At 33.1% G+C, this 25112-nt stretch overlaps 2 protein-coding genes across 2 annotated transcripts; one reads left to right on the forward strand and one right to left on the reverse strand.

The window, feature by feature from the left end:
- The first annotated feature begins 16358 nt into the window (after nucleotides 1–16358).
- LOC130936063 (uncharacterized) lies at nucleotides 16359–18041 on the forward strand. The gene is made up of 2 exons (XM_057866040.1): nucleotides 16359–16636; nucleotides 17687–18041. The coding sequence occupies exons 1-2, from the start codon at nucleotides 16459–16461 to the stop codon at nucleotides 17953–17955; spliced, it is 447 nt and encodes a 148-aa protein (XP_057722023.1). The 5' UTR covers nucleotides 16359–16458; the 3' UTR covers nucleotides 17956–18041.
- Nucleotides 18042–19390: 1349 nt separating this feature from the next.
- Nucleotides 19391–24624, reverse strand: LOC130935588 (zinc finger CCCH domain-containing protein 21). The gene is made up of 8 exons (XM_057865395.1): nucleotides 24261–24624; nucleotides 24066–24150; nucleotides 23813–23953; nucleotides 23621–23712; nucleotides 23264–23452; nucleotides 23051–23181; nucleotides 22756–22858; nucleotides 19391–19784 (listed from the first exon to the last, which is right to left on the reverse strand). The coding sequence occupies exons 1-8, from the start codon at nucleotides 24429–24431 to the stop codon at nucleotides 19617–19619; spliced, it is 1080 nt and encodes a 359-aa protein (XP_057721378.1). The 5' UTR covers nucleotides 24432–24624; the 3' UTR covers nucleotides 19391–19616.
- Nucleotides 24625–25112: the final 488 nt, after the last annotated feature.

Here is a 25112-nt window from a genome sequence, read left to right on the forward strand (position 1 = left end):
ATAAATTTTGAAAAGAAATTTTTGAAAAGAAACTATCCTATCAAGATTTAATGACTCTATAACAATAAAAATAAAAAAATAAACTATTCCTAATCTAAGAAATAAAGTAAACTTTTAGTTGTTCAAACTCGAATATTCCCCGGCAACGGCGCCAAAAACTTGATGCACGAATTTGTAATCCGCACAACTAACCAGCAAGTGCACTGGGTCGTCCAAGTAATACCTTACGTGAGTAAGGGTCGATCCCACGGAGACTATTGGTTTGAAGCAAGCTATATTTATTTTATTATTCTTAGTCAGGAGGCCAATAGGATTAAAAGTGAAATTACTAGATTTGATTATAAAAATAAAAGAGAATAACAGTGTTACTTGTTGTGCAGTAATGAGAAATATGTTGGAGTTTTGGAGATGCTTTGTCCTTTGAACTTCAACTATTCCTTGAATTCCTTCAACACACGAAAAGTCCCTTCCATGGCAAGCTTTATGTAGGGTGTCACCGTTGTCAATGGCTACCTCACATCCTCTCAGTGAAAACGTTCCTATGCTCTGTCACAGTACGGCTAATCATCTGTCGGTTCTCAATCGGGTTGGAATAGAATCCATTGATTCTTTTGCGTCTGTCACTAACGCCCAGCCTTCAGGAGTTTGAAGCTCGTCACAGTCATTCAATCCCAGAATCCTACTCGGAATACCACAGACAAGGTTTAGACCTTCCGGATTCTCATGAATGCCGCCATCAATCCGGCTTATACCACGAAGATTCTGCGTAATGAATCTAAGAGATACTCATTCAGTCTGATGTAGAACGGAGGTGGTTGTCAGGCACACGTTCATGGTTTGGGGAAGGTGATGAGTGTCACGGATCATCACCTTCTCCACAATTAAGCGCGAATGAACATCTTAGATAAGAACAAACGTGTTTGAATGGAAAATAACGGAATTGTATTAGTTCATCGAGACGCTGCAGAGCTCCTCACCCCCAACAATGGAGTTTAGAGACTCATGCCGTCAAAAAGTATGTAATTCAGATCTGAAAATGTCATGAGGTACAGAATAATTCTCTAAAAGTTGTTTAAATAGTAAACTAGTAACCTAGGTTTACAGAATATGAGTAAACTAAGATAATTGGTGGAGAAATCCACTTCTGGGGCCCACTTGGTGTGTGCTGGGGCTGAGACTAAAGCTATCCACGAGTAGAGGCTTTTCTTGGAGTTGAACTCCAAGTTATGACGTGTTTTGGGCGTTCAACTCCGGATCATGACGTTTTTCTGGCGTTTAACTCCAGACAGCAGCATGTACTTGGCGTTCAACGCCAAGTTACGTCGTCTATCTTCGCGCAAAGTATGGACTATTATATATTGCTGGAAAGCCCTGGATGTCTACTTTCCAACGCCGTTGAGAGAGCGCCAATTGGACTCCTGTAGCTACAGAAAATCCATTTCGAGTGCAGGGAGGTCAGGATCCAACAACATCAGCAGTCCTTTTTCAGCCTAAGTCAGATTTTTGCTCAGCTCCCTCAATTTCAGCCAGAAAATACCTGAGATCACAGAAAAATACACACACTCATAGTAAAGTCCAGAAATATGATTTTTGCTTAAAAACTAATAAAATTCTATTAAAAACTAATTAAAACATACTAAAATCTACATGAAATTACCCCCAAAAAGCGTATAAAACATCCGCTCATCATTGACCCTCTGTCACAAGAAGTGACCGGGCACTTTAACTCCCCGGATTCCCCCATGGGCATGCATATAAATATGAATATTGAATATTATTTGAGCTTGGAGTTTAACTCCATGGAATACTATACTATTAGAGCTTGGAGTGTGACTTCATGGAATATTATATTTGAGATTGGAGTTTAACTCCATGGAATATTATTGAGCTTGGGGATGCGCGCACAGAGGGACTGTCCAATGGTTAACTACCAGGACATGTCGGGTTGGCTGTATAACCGACAGATGAGACTCATCAGCCATAGGACAGGAATACATCATATGCATTTGTTTGTTTGCTTGAGTGTGCATTGTTTTGGTTTGCTTAACTGTTTAATTCTGCTTATCCGCTACTTGTTCTACTTGCTGTAAATGCTTCTCTACCTGTGTTTTTCTTGCTTGAACTATATGTGTATGTTTTCTGAGAAATCCTTCTTGGCGAAGGTGTGAGGAGGATTGTTCCACCAATGATTCGGAGGATTAGAGGGGACAGAACATGAATTATTAGGTTAAAGTTAGATTCAGAATTAGAATACCTTAGACAACTTACCTAATTTCTGGTTTAGTTGAATTCTTAAGCTGAAATCTGAGTGTCGAAGTTCTAGAAATGCCTCTGCTCTCCCGAGACCTTTTATATTAACTATGCGGGCACCTTTACCATACTGAGAACCTCCGGTTCTCATCCCATACTATGTTGTTGTTTTTCAGATGCAGGTCGAGAGACACCCCGTTGAGCGTCTGGATATCCTCCTTTCAAGTGAAGAACTACCTTTTAGACTGTCATATCTTTATTTTGGGCTATGTATACATGTTTATAGAATCTCCACATGTACATTTTGTGTTTTGTCCCTCCTAGAGGTCGACTTGGAGATACAGGGGTTTATTTTGTGGTTTGAGTTTTATTTTGGGTTGTATATATATATAATCATATACTCTGGCCGGCCTTAGCTTCACAGGTCGAGTCTGGAGCTTGCTATCTAAGTTTTGGAACTCTGATATATATATATGTTTTCAGCTTCCTTTTGATTTTTTTCCTGTTCGTTTTACAAATGTCCATGCGAGTGTGACACGATTTTCTGTTTATCGTTTTTGATTAGCTTATCCTTCAAGGCTCCTAGATATGATTTCATCCAACTATATCTATGTACATATCCTTTTCTTTTAGAGGTCGTAATACCTTGCCACCTCTGCTTTACGACTTAAGCGTAAGGCTCTGTGTGGTAGAGTGTTACATTATGGTATCAGAGCAGTTCGTTCCTATAGAGCCTGAGGGATGGACTGATTATGCTTCTGGGCATACTCTGGGTGTGTGTATCTGCTATTAGGATATCTGATTGATATATGTGGCATAAATGTTCATGAGCATGCATTTGGAACTTGAAGCATTAAACTTGTGATATTGAGACTGATCAACTTAATATCACTTGTTTGGTGTGTAAAGGGACCAGATATCGACTCACAGACGCGGTCGCGGGCGAGGTAGAGGTAGGATAGGCACCGTTACTCCTGGCCTGGCAGGGAATGATCCAGTAGACTTCATGGCTGCCCTGGGAAATATGGCTGCGGCTATGCAGGCGACAGCCGAGGCACTGGGTAATCAGATAAACCAGGGTAATCACAGAAATAATAATGATGAGGACGGTCCCGTGACACTTGCTATATTTCTGAAAGTTCACCCTCCGACCTTCAGGGGAACCTCAAATCCCACTGATGCAGACAATTAGATTCAGGCTATGGAACGGGCACTGCAGGCTCAGCAGGTTCCTGAGGAGCAATGGGTTGAGTTTGGAACTTATCAGTTGCAGGGTGAGGCTCAGTATTGGTGGCAGGGGACACGACGTATCCTGCAGCCAGATGGCACTGTGATTCCTTGGGAGGTTTTTCGAACAGAGTTCTATAAGAAATACTTTCCTAATTCAGCCAGAAATGCCAAGAAACTTGAAGTAATGTAGTTAAAGCAGGGACAGATGACTGTTACTGAGTATAACAGTAGGTTTGAGGAGTTATGTCGCTTTTCTTGTATCTGTCAAGGTGCGCCTGAAGATTTTGCTGAGTGAAAATATATTAAGTATGAAGGAGGTCTTCGAAGTGATATTCTGAGCTTCGTTGCACCAATGGAGATCAGAGTGTTTTCGGAACTGGTAAACAAAAGTAGAGTTGCTGAGGATTGTCTGAGAAAGGCGACATCAGATAAGAGTGATCAGCGAAATTTTGTTAGGAGAGATCAGGGAAGGAACTTCGCCCCTAGAGGACAAGATTTTAAGCGAGGCGATTACACCCCACAACCACATTTGGGTCAGAATAATTTCTAGAGATTCAGTAATAATAACAGCCAAGGAAGAGGCAAAGGAAAGCAAGCTCAGACCCCACCAAATGATTTAACTTGTAGGAGGTGTGGAAAGTACCACCCGAATACTCCGTGTAGGGGTGGTTTAGGTGTATGCTACTACTGTGGTGAAGCTGGGCATTTGTCTTGGAATTGTCCAGAAAAGAAGAAGAATCAAGAAGCTGGAAAGGCACAACATCAGGGACGCGTGTTCACTATGACAGCGGATGGTGCTGGAAGTGCAGATACTTCGATTAGAGGTAATCACGAACTGATAATCGAAATTTCCGACTGCCTTGCATAGTAAATAACACGTGGCATTCATTGTAGTACATTACTGAGTTGTGAGCCTTGTGATTTTCAACTGAGCGATCGACTAAAGACCCCCGAATGGTGAGACAGAACGATAGTGGTCAGCCTAGAAAAGTGACTAAATTCTTGGAGGATAATAATAAGAGTGGCGCAGCAGTAGTGCATCGAACTATTATGAGTATACAACTTAAGTTATACATATGGGACCGGAAATGTTGAAAGTTGTGTGGGACAATTACCTGAAACCCAGAGATGGTAAGTTATGAGGAAGAGACATGACATAGATTGAACCCATAATTGATAATCTGTTAGGTGTCAAGAGAAAGAGTAAGTTGTGATAGATTTAGTGTCAGAGGCTGAACCAGTTTCGATAGTATTACGTATAATGACACTATTAGAATCAGCAGAACTTAAGAGCTAGATGAAGTGAGTATTAGAAGTGATAAACCCGTCGTTCTAACACCAACCTGCCTTATAACCTTTCTGCATCGAGTCTATCTTGTATCTTCCATTTTGCGTAGACTTTTAAGCCATAAGAATATCCTGAATTTACAAACAAAGCATGTCAAATCTTTCTGTTTTTCTTTGACATGTTCAAGAAAGGAAGTTATGTTAGTATGAATTTTTTCCATTTTATATCAATTTTTTGAGGGCGAAAATTTTTATAAGGTGGGTAGAATGTAGCGACCCTCAGTTTTAAAAATATATATATAAATAAGTTATTTTATAAAAATTAGAATTTCTTATTTTTAGAAAAATTATTTTTATTATCAGTAATTGAACTAATTTTATAATAATTTAAATTTAATCAAATCCATATTATTATTATTATTATTATTATTATTATTATTATTATTATTATTATTATTATTATTATTATTATTATTGTATATAGTTTCCATAAGTATTAAATTGCATTATAAATTGATATATATATTATATTTATTGCATTACTATTATTATTACTATTATTACGTTAATTATTATTATTAAATGACCATCATTACTATTGCTAGTATTATTATTACTATTATTAATTATAAAGCATAGAAAATAAAAGGTGGTTTATATATATATATATATATATATATATATATATATATATATATATATATGACCGCCTTGACTTTCTTTATTATTATGTATAAACCGCCTTGGGTTTTCTATTTTATATATATATATATATATAAAATAGAAAACCCAAGGCGGTTTATACATAATAATAAAGAAAGTCAAGGCGGTCATATATATATATATATATATACACACGTGAATAACGTAAGAGAGAGGGAAGAGCATAACGAAGAGAGAAAGAGAGAAAACGTAAATTCTTTCAAACGTCTGGCTTCGATTTTTTGCAATTTGTAACTCCAATAAAAAATTTAATCCGATAAAAGTATTCGTATCATCTTCTTCTATACGTTAGCACCATTTTTGATCGGTGAAAGTTGACGGTGACGTAACTCCTCTACTCATTGAGTTTGGCCAACGAAAGATTTAGGAGGCATAGACGATTCTGGACGTTTTCTTCTTCGATAGCTCAGTCAGAAAGCTTCTCCAGAGCTTTGAATATTTTGATTCCGTACGAAGGTATGGTTTTGGTTTCTCGTAGTTAATGTTTAATGTCACGTGAAAACATAGGCTAGAAGACCTTAAGATAGGAGTGAAATGAATGAATAATTGATGGATTGTGTATATGGTATAAAATGTGAGGTTTAGCTGTTGTCAATAATTTGCTGTTGAAGTTGGTCAGTTTGGAAAAAAAATTTAATATTGGTATTTGTTTGATTATGAAATAATTTGTTACTAAAAATGATTTGAGTGACTGAGAGGTGTTTGGTTTGATAGTTGGGACCCTTGAAGGGTGGCAGAAATTTGAGTCTTAGAGGAGATATTGCCAAAGTTTCTTTAAGAATTGGAGTTTTGATTGGAGGTAATATTTTAAAAGGAAAAGAGATTATTATGTGGCTTGTGTATTTGAGACTATTTGTTGACCCTCTGTCACAAGATGTGACCGGGCACTTTAACTCCCCGGATTCCCCCATGGGCATGCATATAAATATGAATATTGAATATTATTTGAGCTTGGAGTTTAACTCCATGGAATACTATACTATTAGAGCTTGGAGTGTGACTCCATGGAATATTATATTTGAGCTTGGAGTTTAACTCCATGGAATATTATTGAGCTTGGGGATGCGCGCACAGAGGGACTGTCCAATGGTTAACTACCAGGACATGTCGGGTTGGCTGTATAACCGACAGATGAGACTCATCAGCCATAGGACAGGCATACATCATATACATTTGTTTGTTTTCTTGAGTGTGCATTGTTTTGGTTTGCTTAACTGTTTAATTCTGCTTATCCGCTACTTGTTCTACTTGCTGTAAATGCTTCTCTACCTGTGCTTTTCTTGCTTGAACTATATGTGTATGTTTTTTGAGAAATCCTTCTTGGCGAAGGTGTGAGGAGAGAGGATTGTTCCACCAATGATTCGTAGGATTAGAGGGGACAGAACGTGAATTATTAGGTTAAAGTTAGATTCAGAATTAGAATACCTTAGACAACTTACCTAATTTCTGATTTAGTTGAATTCTTAAGCTGAAATCTGAGTGTCGAAGTTCTAGGAATGCCTCTAGCTCTCCCGGGACCTTTTATATTAACTATGCGGGCACCTTTACCATATTGAGAACCTCCGGTTCTCATCCCATATTATGTTGTTGTTTTTCAGATGCAGGTCAAGAGACATCCCGTTGAGCGTCTGGATATCCTCCTTTCAAGCGAAGAACTACCTTTTAGACTGTCATATCTTTATTTTGGGCTATGTATACATGTTTATAGAATCTCCACATGTACATTTTGTGTTTTGTCCCTCCTAGAGGTCGACTTGGAGATACAGGGGGTTTATTTTGTGGTTTGAGTTTTATTTTGGGTTGTATATATATATATATATATATAATCATATACTCTGGCCGGTCTTAGCTTCGCAGGTCGAGTCTGGAGCTTGCTATCTAAGTTTTGGAACTCTGATATGTATATATATGTTTTCAGCTTCCTTTTGATTTTTTTTCCTGTTCATTTTACAAATGTCCATGCGAATGTGACACGATTTTCTGTTTATCGTTTTTGATTAGCTTATCCTTCAAGGCTCCTAGATATGATTTTATCCAACTATATCTATGGACATATCCTTTTCTTTTAGAGGTCGTAATACCTTGCCACCTCTGCTTTACGACTTAAGCGTAAGGCTCTGTGTGGTAGGGTGTTACACAGACCATCTTGATTTCAATTTTCTAGGAAAGATTTTGAGCCTTGAATTGAATAAGAGAACTTCTTGTTCAAGCTCAAATTCTCTTGTTGAGATCCTCTTGTCATGACACATCTTTATTTTTTCCTTATATATCTTGGCATTTTCAGGAGTTTCAAATCAAAATTCATCCAGTTTATTGAGTTAAAGTAACCTCTTCTTGCCTACAGCTTTAGCATAAAAATTAAAGAACTTGGTAGCCTATTAAGCCTATGTTCCAATTCTACTAGCAAGTGGCAAGATTTTCCATAAACAAGCTAGTAAGGTGATATGCCAATTCCACTACCCATGCCTACTATTATGCTTATCCTCCGAGCCTTCCAATCATCATGAGAAGGATTACTTGATGAAGTAAAGTCAAATCTACTAGATAAAGTCCTTGCATGAAAAGTGGTGGTGAATAAACTTGTGATGATATTCCAAGAAATGTAATGACAAGTGAATGGTCTTGAATGAAAGAGAAGATTGATTTTTCATGAACAGAGGCTTAGAGAAGCATTATGAGACCTCTGAACAAAAAACAATTCATAGATCAAAGTGAAAAAGAAAAAGAGAGAAAAGAAATAGCAAAGAAAAGAAAGAAAAATGAAAAGATCAAAAGAAAATTAAAGTTGAAAAGTTCTAAGTATCAATAGCTAAAGAACCCAGTTATGTGACTGTGGTGTTGATTATTCAAGGACAGGCTTGGGTGATTAGATCTGAGGGGTACTAAAACTTGGGCCAATTAGCTTGGGATTATTGATCGAAAGCCCACAATCAAGAGCCGCCTTGAGACAAAACATTTAGAAGTCTAAAGAGACTCTGGACATTGATGTCTGAAAATTCAAGTCTTTAGCTATATGCTTGTGGTGCAATCGTGTCAAGGAGAGGCTTGGGTGATTAGATCCGAGGGGTGCTTTATCACCCGGTAAATTGGGCCAATTGGTTTGGGATTATCAATTGAAAGCCTACTATCAAGAATAGCCTTGAGATGAAGCATTACGAGCTGACAATTTCAATAATCTCTCTGGGTTAAAAAGAAGAAACCAAAAGATTCAAGGATCAATCGAAAACCAAGAAAAGAAGGGTCTCATAATATCATCTGAACCTTAGTTCTCAAGAATTCTTCACTCCCAAGATTTCAAGAAAGAAGAAAGAAGAGAATCCGCTTATGATCACAAGGTTAGTAAACCCCATTATCAACATGGACACCAGTTTTAAAGAGATTCAATTCTTCTTCATAAATTCAATTCTTTTCTTTTCTTTTTGCTTGAGTACAAACAAAGTTTTAAGTTTGGTGTTATGATGTGTTCACATTTTTTACATTTTTCTTGTTTTTAATTCTTGTTTTATTAATTTAATTATAGTTTCAGCCTCTAATTTCATTATTTTTAGTTATATTTTGCTACTAACGTGTTTGCTAAGTATTTTCAAGAAAATATAGTTAAAAGGAAGGCAAATCAAGTAGTAAAGGGTGGTTAATCAAGAGGCAAAGTATTGCATAAAGAATCAGGAGCCATGTACCCAAGACCAAGTCATGCAAGAGACAAGGGAGGATGAGGCATGACACGCCCTGAAGAGCCAAGCAGGGGCGTGCCACGCCCTGAACCATGAAGCACTGGTGTGCCACGCCTTATCCAAGACAAGGAGATGTCGTGCCACGCTTGAAAGAAAACAACCCCTGGGAGTGAATTTGCAAAGTTGTCAATCCTGACCTCTTCACACTCAAATGACCATAACTTGAGCTAAAGAAGTCCAAATGAGGCGGTTCAAGTGGCGTTTGAAATCTAACATCTAAAGTTTCAAAACAATATATATATGTTTATAGTGGACATTCAGTTTGAGCGACAAACGACCCTTATCTTTCTGGCTCAAAAATTAGCGCCCAAAAAGCTGCGCGACACGCCCAAACAGCCCAGTACATGCCCAAGATCATCCTACACACCAATTGAAGCCCATTCTCCCCTAAAAGATGTAATTTTTGTTGAGATTATGGAAGATTATATAAGATAGGATTTGATTTGAATTAGTTTTGATTAGGATTTGAATTATTATTAGTTATCTTAATCTTCCTAAAGGATAAAATAAAGATTTAGTTTTTAAATTTGAATTATTAGGAAACTTAGGATTTAAATAAGTGAGATTGCTCGTAGAGAAGGGCATCTGGGAGGATCTTCGGATCCCTCACATATCACTTTTCTTCTTCTTTTCTTTTCTTTTATTTTTCTTTCAATTCCTCTATGAGCGACTAAACTTTTGTCAAAGGGTTAGGAGCTTTGTTCATATTTTGATGGTTTATTAATCTAAGTTTTTTTTGTTTTCAAGATTTGCATTAATGTTTATGATTGAGTGTTTTATTCTTCATCAATAAAGGATTAGTAGCATCGACAGGTGTGCTAATCCTGTTTTGGATTCGTTAACTGATTCGACAAAATTGATTTTCAATCATGCTCGAAAACTTTCACACGGCTCTCTAAATCAACTAAATGTAGTGGTTTTCTAAGTGTGCGACACAATACATGATTTTTTATTACCCCATTTTTGAATACATGACGTAAAATTCGGATTAGGACAACTCTCAAAAATTGTGTTTTCTCATTGAGAAACAGAATCGGATTTTCGAACTTAACCTCTTTGATTAATCGACCAACCAAGATATTGGCGGTTGGTTAATTAAAGAGAAATTGAGGAGTCGAGACATTAGAAATCGGTTACTTTAGATTCATCGTGAACAGAAATTTGCAAACTTTAGAATTAAATTAACAAGGTTTGATTCTCCTGACGAACATCTCCAAAACCATAGACATTCCTCATCATTGATTTCTTCCAATTCAACAATACTATCCGAAGCATTCAACTTTCAAGTTGCCAGGCATTCAAACATTTAGGTTTTCAACAATCACCAACTTCATGTTCTATTTGATCTGATTAGTAATTTAATTCGATATTTGCATGCTCAATCCTTTAATCTTCGTGGGAATGATATCCATTCATCGTAGTATTACTTAAACAATCCAGTATACTTACTAATATCCGTGAGCTTCACTTTTCGCTCATCAACATACATTAAGAACTTTTATAAAGAGTTTTATCAAAATGGAGAGTAAATAACTCTTTCTCTCTTCTATTCTAATACACTTATTTTCTCTACATGTAGTTGTTGACCTAGTTATCTAAATAAATGGACAGTGTTTTCTTTTAAAAACACAGTAAAAAAATTAGGATTTGTGCTTGTTTGGGTGCAATTATCTTGATAAAATTTTTTTATAAAAAAGATCTTTTTATTTTTTAATATGTCTAGCAAATTTCTAATAGTAAAAATAAAAGTACTAAAAAAATTATAAAAAATCTCTTTTGAGAAATTACAATTTACATCTTTTTTAAAGATCTTTTTTCTTTAAAAAAAAAGATATTTTATAATCATTAATAAACAAAAATATTCTTACTAAAATTTTGAAAAGACATCTTTTATCTTTTTTTTTATTAATAAATGTACTATATTAATATTCAAATCATGTAATATTTGAAGATAAAATCTTTAATGATTTAATATAAAATATAATCATATATAACGATATAAAAAAACACTAGTATCAAAATATAAAAAAAAAATAAAAAATCTGAAATGATTCACTAATAAAAATATATAACATATTCATTTAGTTCTTGATATATATATATATATAAAAGAAGATTGAAAATTGAAACATCGTTTCTTGGTATTGTTTTTCTACACACTCAACAAGTTCAAGGCATCATATTCTTATTTCTTTTACCTTTCTTAGCGCTTTGTTCATTAACCTGCTATAGTTTATTTTAGTTCATTCACATATACATTGTGCAACACGCTTTACATTACTATTATTGCTTTCTTTTACTCTTTTTTGTATTATCATTTTGTCATTATTGTTTTTATATTATTCGTGATTTTTATTTGGTTTGTTATCACATTGGTTTATTTTTATTTGGTTTGTTATTATATTCACTATTATTATTCACATTACAATTTTTTCATTAACGTTATATATTATAAAATTTGATATCATTTATAAATTATATAGTATAGTTCCAAAATTAAATCTAAAAAAAATTCTAATCAAGTGAATATTAAAAACGAAAATACAACAAATAAAAGAGAAGTAAAAATTATAAAAATAAAATGAGATGATTAAAATACTAAAATATTTTTGACTATTTGTATAGAAGAGATACGAGATGATAATAAGTCTAATAAATATTTTAATAAAATTGGTTAAAAAAATCTACAAAAAAATTTAGAGAGAGAACAGGACTCCTATATAGGCATAGACAACTAAAAAATAGATGGAATGCTCTTAAATTTTATTAAAGAAAAGCAACGACTGGAGTGGGAGAGTCAGAGTCGAAAAGAGGATTCCTCACTTCTTTCTCTCATTCAAAACCGTGCATGAGACTTTCATCTCGCACGGCTCCTAAGTGACAAAAGAAAGAAGAACTCATCTTCTTTCTTTTTTGATTACCTTCCTCGCGTATGTATAAGACCGAATCCTATGGACTAAATTAGTTGAACAAGAGACTAATCTTAATTGAGATCATGAAAAAAAAAATAGTGTTAACTTCTGAATTTTAGTGAACAAAATTAAGATATGTTAATTTTGCATTATAAAATAATACATAAGTTAATTTTATTTATAAAATTTATTAGATATTTTTATATTTATTTTTTGAATATTTTAAATAGATTAATCTAGAATTTGTTAAGTTTATAAATGAAGGTTCTAAATCTTTTAAAATTTTTATTTAATGATAACATTATAGATGGTATTTTTTGTTTTGTTATCTTATTTTTCATGTTAATTTAAATTATATAGGATGATTAATTGTGAAACAGATAATAATACTTAATATAAAGAATATGAAAAAATTACGAGTCAACTGCTATATTAATTATTTTTTGAGTTGTCAATTATTACTTGCGATATGTCTTTAAATAAGAGAAATTGACCTTAAAACTATCAAAATATCAATGACTATTAGAATTAAAGGAAGAGAATGAAATGTGAATTTTTGAACAATTTAAAATGAAAAAAATCAGTTTTTAACCGTTTTATGCAATGACTTAATTCTCAATTATGGTTTAAAATTTACATAAGATATTAGTGGAAAAAAGATGATAGCAACATTCGTATACATACTTGGGCAAAAAACTTTTTACAGAATATTGGAGGTGCGATTTTAACATTCCGGTGAAACTATATTTCGTCAATTCATCATGTCCTATCATGTGTGTAGAAATTGTCAAAAAAACATAATTAGACCTATTGATCCTAGTTTTGGAGACACATTTAAATATATTATAGATAATGATAGATATTGACCGTATTTCAAAGATTGTATTGAAGTTATAGATGCTATATGCTCATGTTCATTAGGATGAGTAAGTGTGATTTATCGGTAGAAAAAGGAATACTACAACAAACGTAATGGCTATGTGTGATTTTAATATATGCTTTACATTTATATGGGTTGGTTGGGAAGACTCTGCACATGATACAAGAATTTTTATGAACACTTTTCGAACAAAAAAAATTAAATTGTTTACATCTACCAGGAGGTTAGTATATCATTTAATTTTATTTTGAGGTTAAATTTATTTTCATGCTAATATGTGACTTAATTTTTGTATTTTTTTAATGTATTTCAGGTAAATATTACTTAGTTGATGCTGGTTATCCAACTTTTAAAGAATTTTTAGGACTTTATCGTCATACAAGGTATCATATTTCACAATTCAAACTAGCACCAAATTTTAGATCAAAGATTGAAAAGTTTAACTATTGTCATTCAAGTTTAAGAACGGTAATTAAAAGGACTTTTGGGATATGTAAAGCAAGATGAAAAATACTACAAAACATGCTATTAAGAACCAAATTTAAAATCCAATATGATATCATTGTTGCATGTTTCACCCTTCATAATTTTATAAAAATGATGGATTCTGATGACATATGTATTTTGTAAAAGTTTGGAGATATTGTTTGGTTACATGTCAATGAAGATAATAGTACTATTATAAAAAATAGATCAATAAATTCTAAAATTAATAAATGGAAAGAACCAACACAAGAACATGTTCAAATAATAAAAAAAATAAGAAACAATATAAGAAAGTAATTATCAGATTAAATAAATTAGTATAATTAATTATTTTATTATTATTATTAATAAATTCTTTTATGATTAAATATTCTTTTAAATAATTTTATTATGATAAAAGTATTTTTATATTTTTGTATCTAAATAATATCATCTTTTAAATAAGTACTTTTAAATAAAATATTTAAACACCAAATCATTTTTATTTTTGTAAAAAAATTTTTAAAAATATTATTTAATTTTTTTTTTAAAGAATGGTGTCAAACAAATCTTTTAATTTTTATATAATAAGATTTTTAAAATTTTGATTTTTTTTTAAATTTGTTAACATTTGATGTTTTTAATTCTATTGAGTTCTCTTAATAAATTTGATTGAGATTTTAATTTTAATTTAATTTAAAAAAAATAAAAATAGTGCATATAATTCACATATAAAAAATATAATTTTATAGTAAAAACTATATTAGTAGTATGTCATGCGTCTTAATTTTTATAAGAGCATCAAAAATCTATTCTTAATATATAAAAGTAGATACATAAGTTTACCCACATTACTTTTAAAATATCTTTTACTTTTTATTAATGTTATATCAACAACATTACTTACTTGGCAAAATATTAGAATCAACCATTCTATTTTTGCCAAATCAACTATTATTTTTAAATCAGCAAAAAAAATACAAAAATTTGTAATCAAATTTGTAACCTACAAAAAATTGAATCCATATCCCTATATTTATTATATCACACCGTTATAAATAATACAATAAATTTATAACTCTAATAATTAATTTATTAATTTTTATAAATAACTCATTAAATATAATAAACATTCATATTACAAATGTAATAATAATATTATTAATCATCATAAATTTTACGTTACAAATATTCAAATCTCATACTATTTGAAGTTTTGAACTACTTATATAAAGTCTCTTATCACTATTCCTTCAAATGACATCAAATTTAGCACAAAAAATTTATTTTCGAACTATACAACATCTCAAACTTACTCAATGGAGTATCATTCTTTGGATAATATCACCAAACAAAAAGACAATTGGTTTATCAAAGTTTGTGTGGTTCATCTATGAAAAATATTAACACCCACAAACGAAGAAGAGTCTCTTTACTTAAAAATTATTATATTAGATGAAAATATACAAAACAAACATATTTATTATATTTTTAAATTGAATTTACGAAAAAAATGCTTCAATTATTTTTGCTTTTTATACTTTTTATATTATTTTATAATACTTTATATATAATTATATTTTAACATCGTTAAAATTATACTTTTTTTAATATGCTATTCATTATTCTTTTTTAACTAATTATTAACTATGAGTTACTAACACGGCAGGGAACACATCTTCGTATAATTGTGAAGAGAAATATGATGAACAAATTCAAACATTTGTTATAAGAAGAAAAAGTCTATACTATAAAAAAGTTTAAAAATAGAATATGCAAATGATTTGTATAGGCCAATTAAAGGTACAATGAAAGTAAATTTTGTACTCACAACTGTTGTGAAAAAAAATTAAAGATCCAATTTTAAACATTTTCCAAGACTATTTTAAATTTGCATCACTTGAGACATTGTCTAACAGAGTAGGTCAAAGAAAAATACTAACAGGTAATTTTATTTTATACTATTTCAATTATTCTTATTAAAAATAATTTATTCAAAAAAAATATATATACACATTTTTGTTCTTTTTATTGTAAATGTCATTGGAAAACTACGTCAAGAGATTAAGAAGAAAGAAAATCATACAAATTCAAGACACATCTTCGGAAGAAAAACATACATGCAAAGATAGAACAAACAACATAATAGAGAGTGCATACAATTCAACAATTCATAAAAAACATGCCTTCACAAGAACACAGAAAGAAGAAAGCAACAATTCTAACAATAGACTAAGGGCCATTTTGGGTAACCAACTTAATTAAGCTCATTTTGATAAAATAACTTAAACAATAAATGACTCCGTTAAAAGTAACTTATAAATAAGTTATTTTGTATTTAGATTTTTAACTCTAAAAGTGCTTATTTTATAGAAATGTGATGAAAAATAGAAGTGTTATGAGAGAAGTCATTTTTTTAACTTCTCTATAAACTCCTAAATAGCTTCTTAGGAAGTTACAATTTGGTTTTGAAAATTGCACCAGACATTAATACTACTATTTTTCATAAGTCAAAAATTAAAAAAAAAATTACTTTTAAAATTTCCCAAACGGGCCCTAAGTCCATCAACTAAAATAAATACAAAAATCAAACTATTAAATAAAATTATTATTTTATACAATTCCAACATTCAAATTTTTTATACTACAAATTATTTTAAATAAAACACCTTTTAAATTTAACTTTAATTTATATATATTTAATTTAATTCTATAAAATATAACATTTTTTATATTTATTATATACTATTATTAATTTACCGTTCCGTTACACGAGTCTCGTTCTAGTTCAAAATAATATGAGAAGGTTCACTACACACAGCGTTTATGCATATAACAAGAGTAAAGAGACACGTGCGAAGTGTTGTTGTTTCAGATGGAAGCAAAAGGGATAAGGAAGACACGATGACCCTCTCAGTTCCAACCACTTCGTTTCGCAACTGCACTCTTGACTTTACTAACTCGAATCTTCCATAGCATCATGCCATTGCAAATTTACATCCATTCACACCTTCCATTCCCATTACCAAATTTTATATCTCATCGCTTCTCTTCGCTATATCAAACCTCCTCCTCTTCTTCTTCTTCTTCCCCTCTCAAACTTGTCTCTTCCAAAAGGGACTCCCAACGAAACCCTGCTGATAACAATAACAATAATGGTATATTACTTCTCTATTCTTGTTGCCATTGTTGTTCGTTTTGCATGTTCTTTTTCACTTGTGAGTCTCTCTAATGTTGAATTTTTAGAGTTATTTGCAATTTTATTGTTTCACTTATTGGTTCCTTCTATCTGAAAATTCTGAATGCACGATTCAAATTTCATAGTGTGTTGTGAAATGTTAGAATGCTGCCAGAGACCTTATGCCACATTCACATCTTTATTTTGTTAAAATAAGTAATATATGTTTCAGTTTTAGTTTGAAAATAGATAATGTATATCGACGCAATTACGCAAACAATATGTATATGTTAGTTCCTCGAGAAGCCCCCTTTTGGCAATAAAAGAAAATAGGAGTTAAAATGATAAAGTACAAGATAGTTCGTTTGGATTATGCATAGAAGATAAAGAATATGGAGTGGAACTTAACAAAATTATTTTTAAGACACCTAAATGTGTTTCCCTCTATCTGTTTCTCATTGTAATTTGGTTCCTCCCAAAGTCCCTTAGTATGTATTGATCTAAAATTTCGATTCCTAAAATACTCCCTCCATTTTCAAACAGCTATGTTGTTTACATTGGCTGTAATATACCAATTTATCCATAGATATTTGGAAAGATAAATGTTATTAGGGAGTTAATGCTTTTTATCAACATTAACCAATATTCTGGGCCAACACTAAATTTTTATACTATTAGGATTAATGATTTAGGGTTTAGAATTTAAAATTTAGGATGAAAAATTTAGAGTTTGGAGTTTAGCTAATACCGTATTTTTTGGATATTACATCTAAAATACGTTTGTTGGCCATGTAACATTGCTCATTTAAAAATGGAAGAAGTACATTATATGGTTGTTATCAATGCAAGCATTTAGTTAGTTAGTTAGTTATGACAAGCTACCGAGTTAGAGTGTAACTTAGCTTGTATATATATATATATATAGCTTTTAACCTGTCACTAAGGGAAGTTAGTGGAGGATATATTTCCTTCCTTTGATGAATATGTTGAAATCTGATAACGAGTTTTGTTTATGTATTATTTGTGGTAGGTGATAAATCTTCACGAGATTGGGACAAGGCATGGTCAAATTTCAAGAAGCAAGGGAAAAAATCACTCTTCTCTGGATTCTCACCAGATAAGTATGTGAGTTGGAACCCTAGGCGCTCAGAATTCCCAATTTCTGAGGAGGTTGATCCCATCAAGAGAACTGAGAGATCAAACCTCAAGTTCTGGAACAGTCCCACTTTCACTCTTGGGGGTGCAGTTATAATTGTCTTGTTCCTTTTGTTGTATACCATTCTTGCACCAATCAAGTGAAGTGATTACCTTTTAAAGCAGTAGAGATATAACAATAAACTATTATTGTTTCCACAGAAATTGTAAATTTTGTTTAACAAAAGTAATCAATGTTGCTTCCTGTGAAAATGGAGATTTTTTCTTTTTTTTTTTTCCCTTTTCATATTTAAGGTGAAAGTGATCTATAATTATCCGAGGTTTGGTATCATAAAACTTAGTGACTCAGTGTTAATGTAGAACAGCCAGCACTAGGATTGAAAATCAAAACCCAACGCTCCAAATTCTCCACCAGGAACTGAAACTGATCCTAGTGTGAAAATCCTCCTATTGTAGGTGGACACTATTAGGTCCCTTTCATTGGAGACTAGAGAAGGACAAAATCCATGTAGACATTGGTTAAGAATTATTATGATCTTTAGGCTTGTCTGATCTTTAAAGCAAGGATTCATTCCATGATGACTCATCATCCAACCATGCAAACAGTTCCCATACTATTAACTCATTGTTGCATGCCCTTCCCCAAGTCACAAAATATAAATAGTAGGAGAAAAATAAAAATCCAACGGACAAAAAAAAAGTATATGATAAGTTACTCTTCGTAAATAAGCATTACTGAAAATTCTGTTCTAGTGACTCGTATCAAAGTATCAAACAATGCTTGGAAACAAAGAAATATTGAATCTCCACTCTCTTACGAGATTTAGGCTTTAAACCAAAGAGAGGCAGGTCAAAGCTAAAATCAATATTCATCATCCTACTCGTCAGAATGGTAGAAGGAGAAGAGAGCACTGGTCAGCAAGGAAAAAAGTGTTATATGATCCACATCCTTCCTTCACTGGCACTTATGCATAAGATATCAACTGCATACTAGTTCCATACTATAGTAACGTTTAGTTCATTTCTGTCTCTAGTAACCGTAGCTAGCATATCACTTGGCATGTTAGTCCCACCTTATATTTTTTGGACACACGGTAATCTCTTCTAAAAATCTCAATTTTATAATTTCAATTAGAAATATATGATGGTTTCCTTTTATTCCTTGTTCTTTCTCCTCTCTAAACACCATGGATTTCAATAGATAGACAAAATGTTTGGGAGCTTCAACTGGAACGGCAACCTACAAATTAGAACACGAGCAAAGAACATGCAATCATCCAATCCAAGCCATTAATCAGACGATTAATGAGATCCACCGCAGGTTTCTTTCTTCTTATATCTTGTAATTTGACGAATTAACCAACATTTATGTTAATCACGTTATTGTATAGAAAGCGAAGCACGTTGGAATTGAACATCCCACACACAAACCACAGATGCCACAATGTATGTTTCAGTTGCATGCGTAAATTAAAACTGGAAGGTCCCCAACAAAGAGCAACTCTCAAGAACAAAACTAGGCAAGATCTGCCAAATACGTTGTGTTCAAACCAGAGAATAGTTAATAGAACCAATGAGAGATCTAAACTACATGGAGCTCAATTATATGGCAATGGAAATTATTCATACCAAAAGTAAAGTAGAGAACAACAATTTCATTATCATCAAAGGCTTCATTCAAAAGACTTCCTCAAAGGGCGACAGAAGGTAATGGCTACAGGTAAATGCTCTATCAGGCACCAGAGGCATGAAAATATCACATTCAAGGTGTTATGACCAAATTCTAAGAATTATACTTCAGCTCCTTACTCCTTTATTTGGATTGATGTCCTTGATAAGCTTGCTTCCAATTCATTCAACTCATCCATGTCCAGTTCATCATCATCGTCGTCATCCACATCAACATCAGTATCCTCAGCATCAACACTAACTGTGGACGTGCTGGGACCGTCTTGAGCAGCATTCCCATTGACCTAAAGTTGATCCCAACAATTGACAAAATGAATTACACAGTAATCAAGTTAAGATGTTACACAACAATACTTAAGCATATTGTTTAACCATGCATTCATAAAGTAAGGGAGCGCAAGTGTGATCATCTTTGAAGGGTTAAATCGCCATTTCTTCCTTTTGAGGGGCCTTTTTGTCGAAAAATGAAATTCTTTTCAGGGCCAAAATTAGTCACCCGTGTACCAACTAGAAAGCAGCACAATGGTCTAACTTGACAATTTAGGTAAGGTAGATGTAACCAGTCGTTGTCAGGGAGTTTTGAGGGTTTATGGAAGGTGCAAGGCGCACCCTACCGTGAAATCTCGATCATAACCAAATTTCTATTGGACCCAGAAAATACAGATTGAAATATAAAACTTGTAAAAGCAATTTTTTTAATCAAGTTGTAATGATAGAAAACTCATACACATGTATCAGATGTATAATGTATTAGGTAAGAATGATTCTTATATGCGAAATGAGAAAAATAACCTTGGCAAAAAGTTAAATAGCATGGCTGAGATTAAATCATCTTACCGAAAGAAGATGCCAGATGAGTGGAAAAAGGCCACATTGATACCTATCTACAAGAATAAAGAGGATATACAGAGTTGCAAAAATGATAGAAGGATCAAGCTCATGAGTCATACCATGAAGTTTTGGAAAATGGTGATAGAACAGAAACTGAGACGAGACACAAGTAATAGAAAATCAATTTGGTTTTATATCAGAAAGATCCACCATTGAAGCTACATACCTATTAAGAAAGATGGAGAGGTATCGTAGTAATAAAAGAGATCTACATATAGTGTTTATTGATTTGGAAAAAACGTATGATAGGATACCAAAGAAGGTCTTATAGAATGTTTTGAAAAAGAAGAGAATAAGGATCTCATATATTCATACAATTATAAACTTGTATGATATGGCTACAAATAGTGTGAAGACTCAAGGTGGTATGACAAAGAAATTTCTTATTGGTATAAGATTACACCAGAAATTATCCATAAGCCCATACCTTTTCACATGTGTGATGTCATGGTGCATACTTTTTGCCAATAATATCATCCTTATGGGAGATTCAAAGGATTTATAGAGAGAAGTTCTAGAAATGTATGGTCTGTGCATAAACCGTAGCAAGACGGAATATATAAAAGGAAAAACCCTAATACAAAAGTGAAGATTGGAGAAAACAATATACGAAAAGTTGAAAATTTTAAGTAGGTTTAATTACTCTATTGGCCTCTATAGTTTTGTGAAATCTTCAATTAAATCCCTATACTTTTTTCCTTTTAATTGAATTCCTGCACCAAATTTTTTTTTCAATTAGGTCCTTCTTAACAGTAATTGACTTAATTTTATAGAGACCCAACTAAAAAAAATGGTGCAAAGATCCAAATAAAAGAAAAGAAGTGTAGATACCCAATTAAAAAAAATTGGTGCAAGAACTTAGTTAAAGGAAAAAAGTACAGGGACCTAATTAAGAATTTTGCAAAACTATAGTATAGGGACCAAGAGAGTAATTAAACCTTTTAAGTATCTTGGGTACATCATACAGGATAATGGAGGATTGAACATGATGTAAATCATAGGATCTAAGCAGTTGATCAATATGGCGGAGTGCGTCTAGTTTCATATATAACAAAAAAATGCATTTAAAACTTAAAAGTAAATTATATCGCACTGCTATCAGACCGGCTATGCTTTATGGTACAGAGTTTTGGGTGGCCAAAGAGGAGCACAAACATAAGTTAAATGTAGCAGAGATGAAGATGTTAAGATAAATGAATGGTTATACGCGATTGGATAGAATAAGAAACGAAGATATAAAAAAGAGTTGGAATAACACCTATTGTGAAAAAGATGGTAAAATCGCGTCTCAGGCAATTTGGACATGTGAGAAAAAAACCGACAAAACACCCAGTGAAGAGGGTAGATGAAATGTAAGATGGACAAGGAGTGAAAGGCAGAGGAAAACCTAGAAAAACCATCCATGAGGTGGTCAAACGATATCTACATGTAAATAGTCTCTCTGTCGACATGATACATGATAGAGCTCAATAGCGTTCCATCCATGTAGCCGACCCATCTAGTGGGACAAGACTTTGTCGTCGTTGTTGTTGAAAGTTCACCCTCTCTCCCTCACCCACCTCCCCAACTCCTCATGCAATCCAAGTTCAATAGCCCCACCACCAACCGAATAGCACATTAGTAGTCCACTTTTCCCTCAATATCCACCACACCTTCCAAATCATTTTAGAATGTTTGAACCGTACATAAAAGCCTTACAAAGGCGTAAATTCCTTTCGGTAGTGAACACAAATTGGTGAAAGTAGAACCATACACAACCAAAAATATATTTCAAAGTTGGTATAATTCCCACCATATAGTCCTCCTTAATGTCAGTTATATCCTTACTTCAAAATATTAGGCAAGACTTTGGAAGAGAATGACTACTACAGGACTTTGATGACTGCACATTTGGAACCTCTGCACACCCCCCCCCCCCCCCCCCCAAAAAAAAAAAAAACACACACAAACACAAATGGAAACACATGATAAAGAAAACACCCTCTTGGTAACAAAACATTCAGTAAATGAGGCCATATATGATAGCAAGTAGGAAGATAGGTTAAGGAAGATGGTGACCTTTAGCGAAAAGTCATGTGAATATAAATTTAATCTTATCCATCCAATTTAATCAATGGGTTAACTTAGTTTTTCTTATTTCTCACACAACAAAGTCGATATTTCCCCTATAGAATACGAAAAAGTATGCTGGCCTGAGAATCAAAGAGGTTAGATGTCAAACATAATATTTTTCACACTAACAGAATGAATGCCCAACATAATATGCCCAGTCTTGCATTCAACCGGATGCATCTCAAATTTCATATATACACATAGGATAAGACGACTAAATTGTGGAGAGAAGTATATGAACAAAAACTGTACCTTCTGTTCAGAGTCATCGGATTCTGGTTCCCTTTGATACTTCTCATATGCTTCAGCATCATCCACAAACACGCTAGCATCTGCCAAAAATAGCTCACGACCACTGCGAAAGGAAAGGGAAACAATATAACATGATAGTGCAAAACAACCAAGCATAAAGATCATCAACCATTGTAATCAATAGTAACCTCCTTTTCAAATATGTTGAGCATGCAGCACCTATTCACTGTTTTATTGATTAAGAAAAAGAAAAAAAAAGAAAAAAAGAAAAAACGAAACAAAAAGAGGAATGTACCTCATACGGTCATTCTTGGCCCTCTCAGCTTGCTGTAAAGCCAAATTGGCATCTCTTTCTTCTATTTTCTTCTTCTTCCATTGCATGAATAATTCAGGAGTCATAGGAGTTGTAGTTGCCACTTTAGCACGCTAAACCATGATAAAACCTTACGTTAGATAACCTAATGCAAACAATTAAGTGACATAGCTCATTGTAGAAAAACATTTTCACCTGATTTTCTATCTCCTCTTCAATTGTTAGTTTTTCTCTTTCTTCCTCTAACAAAGCCTTCATTTGAGATTTTAAAACATATCCGGGGGGAAGGGCATGTCTATAGTGGCAATTCTTACCACCATTGGGACAGACCCAAAACCAACCATATTGCTTCTTCTCCACTGCATCCAAAAAGTATTTACATACCTAAACAGAGAACACAAATAGCATTAATGGCCACATTGACCTTCATGATCCAAATGACCGGTTCAAGTAGGACATAAGCACCGTCATCAATATGCTAAAAGACACCCCCTCCATGAACCCAAATCACACGGATAATTCCAAGTTTCCAACGAATGAAATGAAACTTACAATATCAGTTGGTTTGTTCTGATTGTATTCAGTTTTCTTCGACTCCACTACCTTCTCCAAAGTCTCTTGATCCCAATCCTCCATGGTGTCTTCTGAGGAAATGAGAACCAACAAGAAGTTAATAAGAATTGAGAAGCCATCAAACCAAAACAATAAGCAAATGAATATCAACATTGAACTTTGGTAGAGTACCCTGGTCACGCTTATCACTATAGATGTCAATCTTTTCCCCTTTCCTCTGAACATTCAAGTCATGCGAGAACTTGCACTTGAAGCCCTTAGCACATTGTCCAACCTTGAAAAACTCGCACAATATGGACTTAGGATCAACACCTGCTCATATGAAAAAAATTCAAATATTAGATTCATCCAATACTGAATAAAACCAGAAAATAAATATCAACAGTGATAATGAAGTCATTATTCAAAATAAAGAGAAAATTACCAACAGGGACTTTGGGTTGGGTAACAGCTATCTTGAACAATTCATTCAGCTCCTTGTCCTTGGCCTTCTCTTCCTCCTTCTTTTTCTGTAATCATCAAACAAATACCCATTGCAATTAACACATAACAAAAACTTTTAAATAAAAAAGTGAAGAAAAAATAAATTGGAGCTGAAAAAAAACAGGAAATTGAGTACCTTGGCAGCGGTTTTGGAAGGATCGGGTTTTGGTTGTACGGATTGCTTGAGGTTCTGAACATATTTCTGAACATTTTTACTCTTGTTCTTGTTCTTGAGACCGAAGGTTTTGTCCTCTACGACCTTCTGCTTCTTCGCTAAATCAGCTTTAGATTGCTGCTTAGGCGGCATCTCTGATCGGCATCAAATAAATGAAAATAAACTATTGCCCTTCAATTTTGAATTGGGGAGTGGGGCAGATATTAGGGTTCTGTTTGGTGAAAAGTAAGAGATTTCGCATACGACGAGGGAAGAGGAGGAGGTGGGTGCGTTTCCGGGAAGAGGATTGAGGTCGGGTTAGGGTTTGGACCGGAACAAGGTCCAGAAGTTTTCATACCGATGGAATTACGGATATACCCTTCCTTCCTTCCTCGTACTTTGTAAGCTGTTGACGTGTCGAATTATGGTGGAGTCTTGTTAATGGGCCTGGCTTTTTGATTCTCTGTGACAGTGTTTAGGATAAAAAAAATTCTGTCCATTTCCTTTTTCAAAAAGTTTTGTTTTGATTTGATTTTTCCGATAAAACATGATAAAGCCTTAGGATCCTATCAGACGGTTAGTGCTTAGTAGTGCGTCAAATCCAAGTCTTCAATTAACTCGAGTTTGATTAATTAATGGAGTCAAATTTAATGTTAAGTTTGTTTGAAAACTATATGAAGAGGAGAAAAAAAATTATTTTTTTTAAAAATAGAATTTATTTTTATTTGAGATTTAATAGATAAATTATTTAAATAAAATGTTTAAAAATTAATATTACAAAAATATAACTTTTAAACATTGTAGACTCAAATATAACTTTTATATTTCTATAAA

The sequence above is a fragment of the Arachis stenosperma genome, chromosome 6, assembly GCF_014773155.1.
Source record: "Arachis stenosperma cultivar V10309 chromosome 6, arast.V10309.gnm1.PFL2, whole genome shotgun sequence".
Lineage (NCBI taxonomy): Eukaryota > Viridiplantae > Streptophyta > Magnoliopsida > Fabales > Fabaceae > Arachis > Arachis stenosperma.

What these genes read in the sequence shown, in the direction of transcription:
- LOC130936063 (XM_057866040.1), top strand. Translation starts at nt 16,459, where the DNA reads ATGCCATTGCAAATTTACATCCATTCACACCTTCCATTCCCATTACCA. An exon ending in TGATAACAATAACAATAATG is followed by an intron (nt 16,637 to 17,686) that starts GTATATTACTTC and finishes TATTTGTGGTAG; the next exon opens with GTGATAAATCTTCACGAGAT.
- LOC130935588 (XM_057865395.1), bottom strand. Translation starts at nt 24,431, where the DNA reads ATGCCGCCTAAGCAGCAATCTAAAGCTGATTTAGCGAAGAAGCAGAAG. An exon ending in CTTCCAAAACCGCTGCCAAG is followed by an intron (nt 24,151 to 24,260) that starts GTACTCAATTTC and finishes TGATGATTACAG; the next exon opens with AAAAAGAAGGAGGAAGAGAA. An exon ending in CCAACCCAAAGTCCCTGTTG is followed by an intron (nt 23,954 to 24,065) that starts GTAATTTTCTCT and finishes TCATATGAGCAG; the next exon opens with GTGTTGATCCTAAGTCCATA.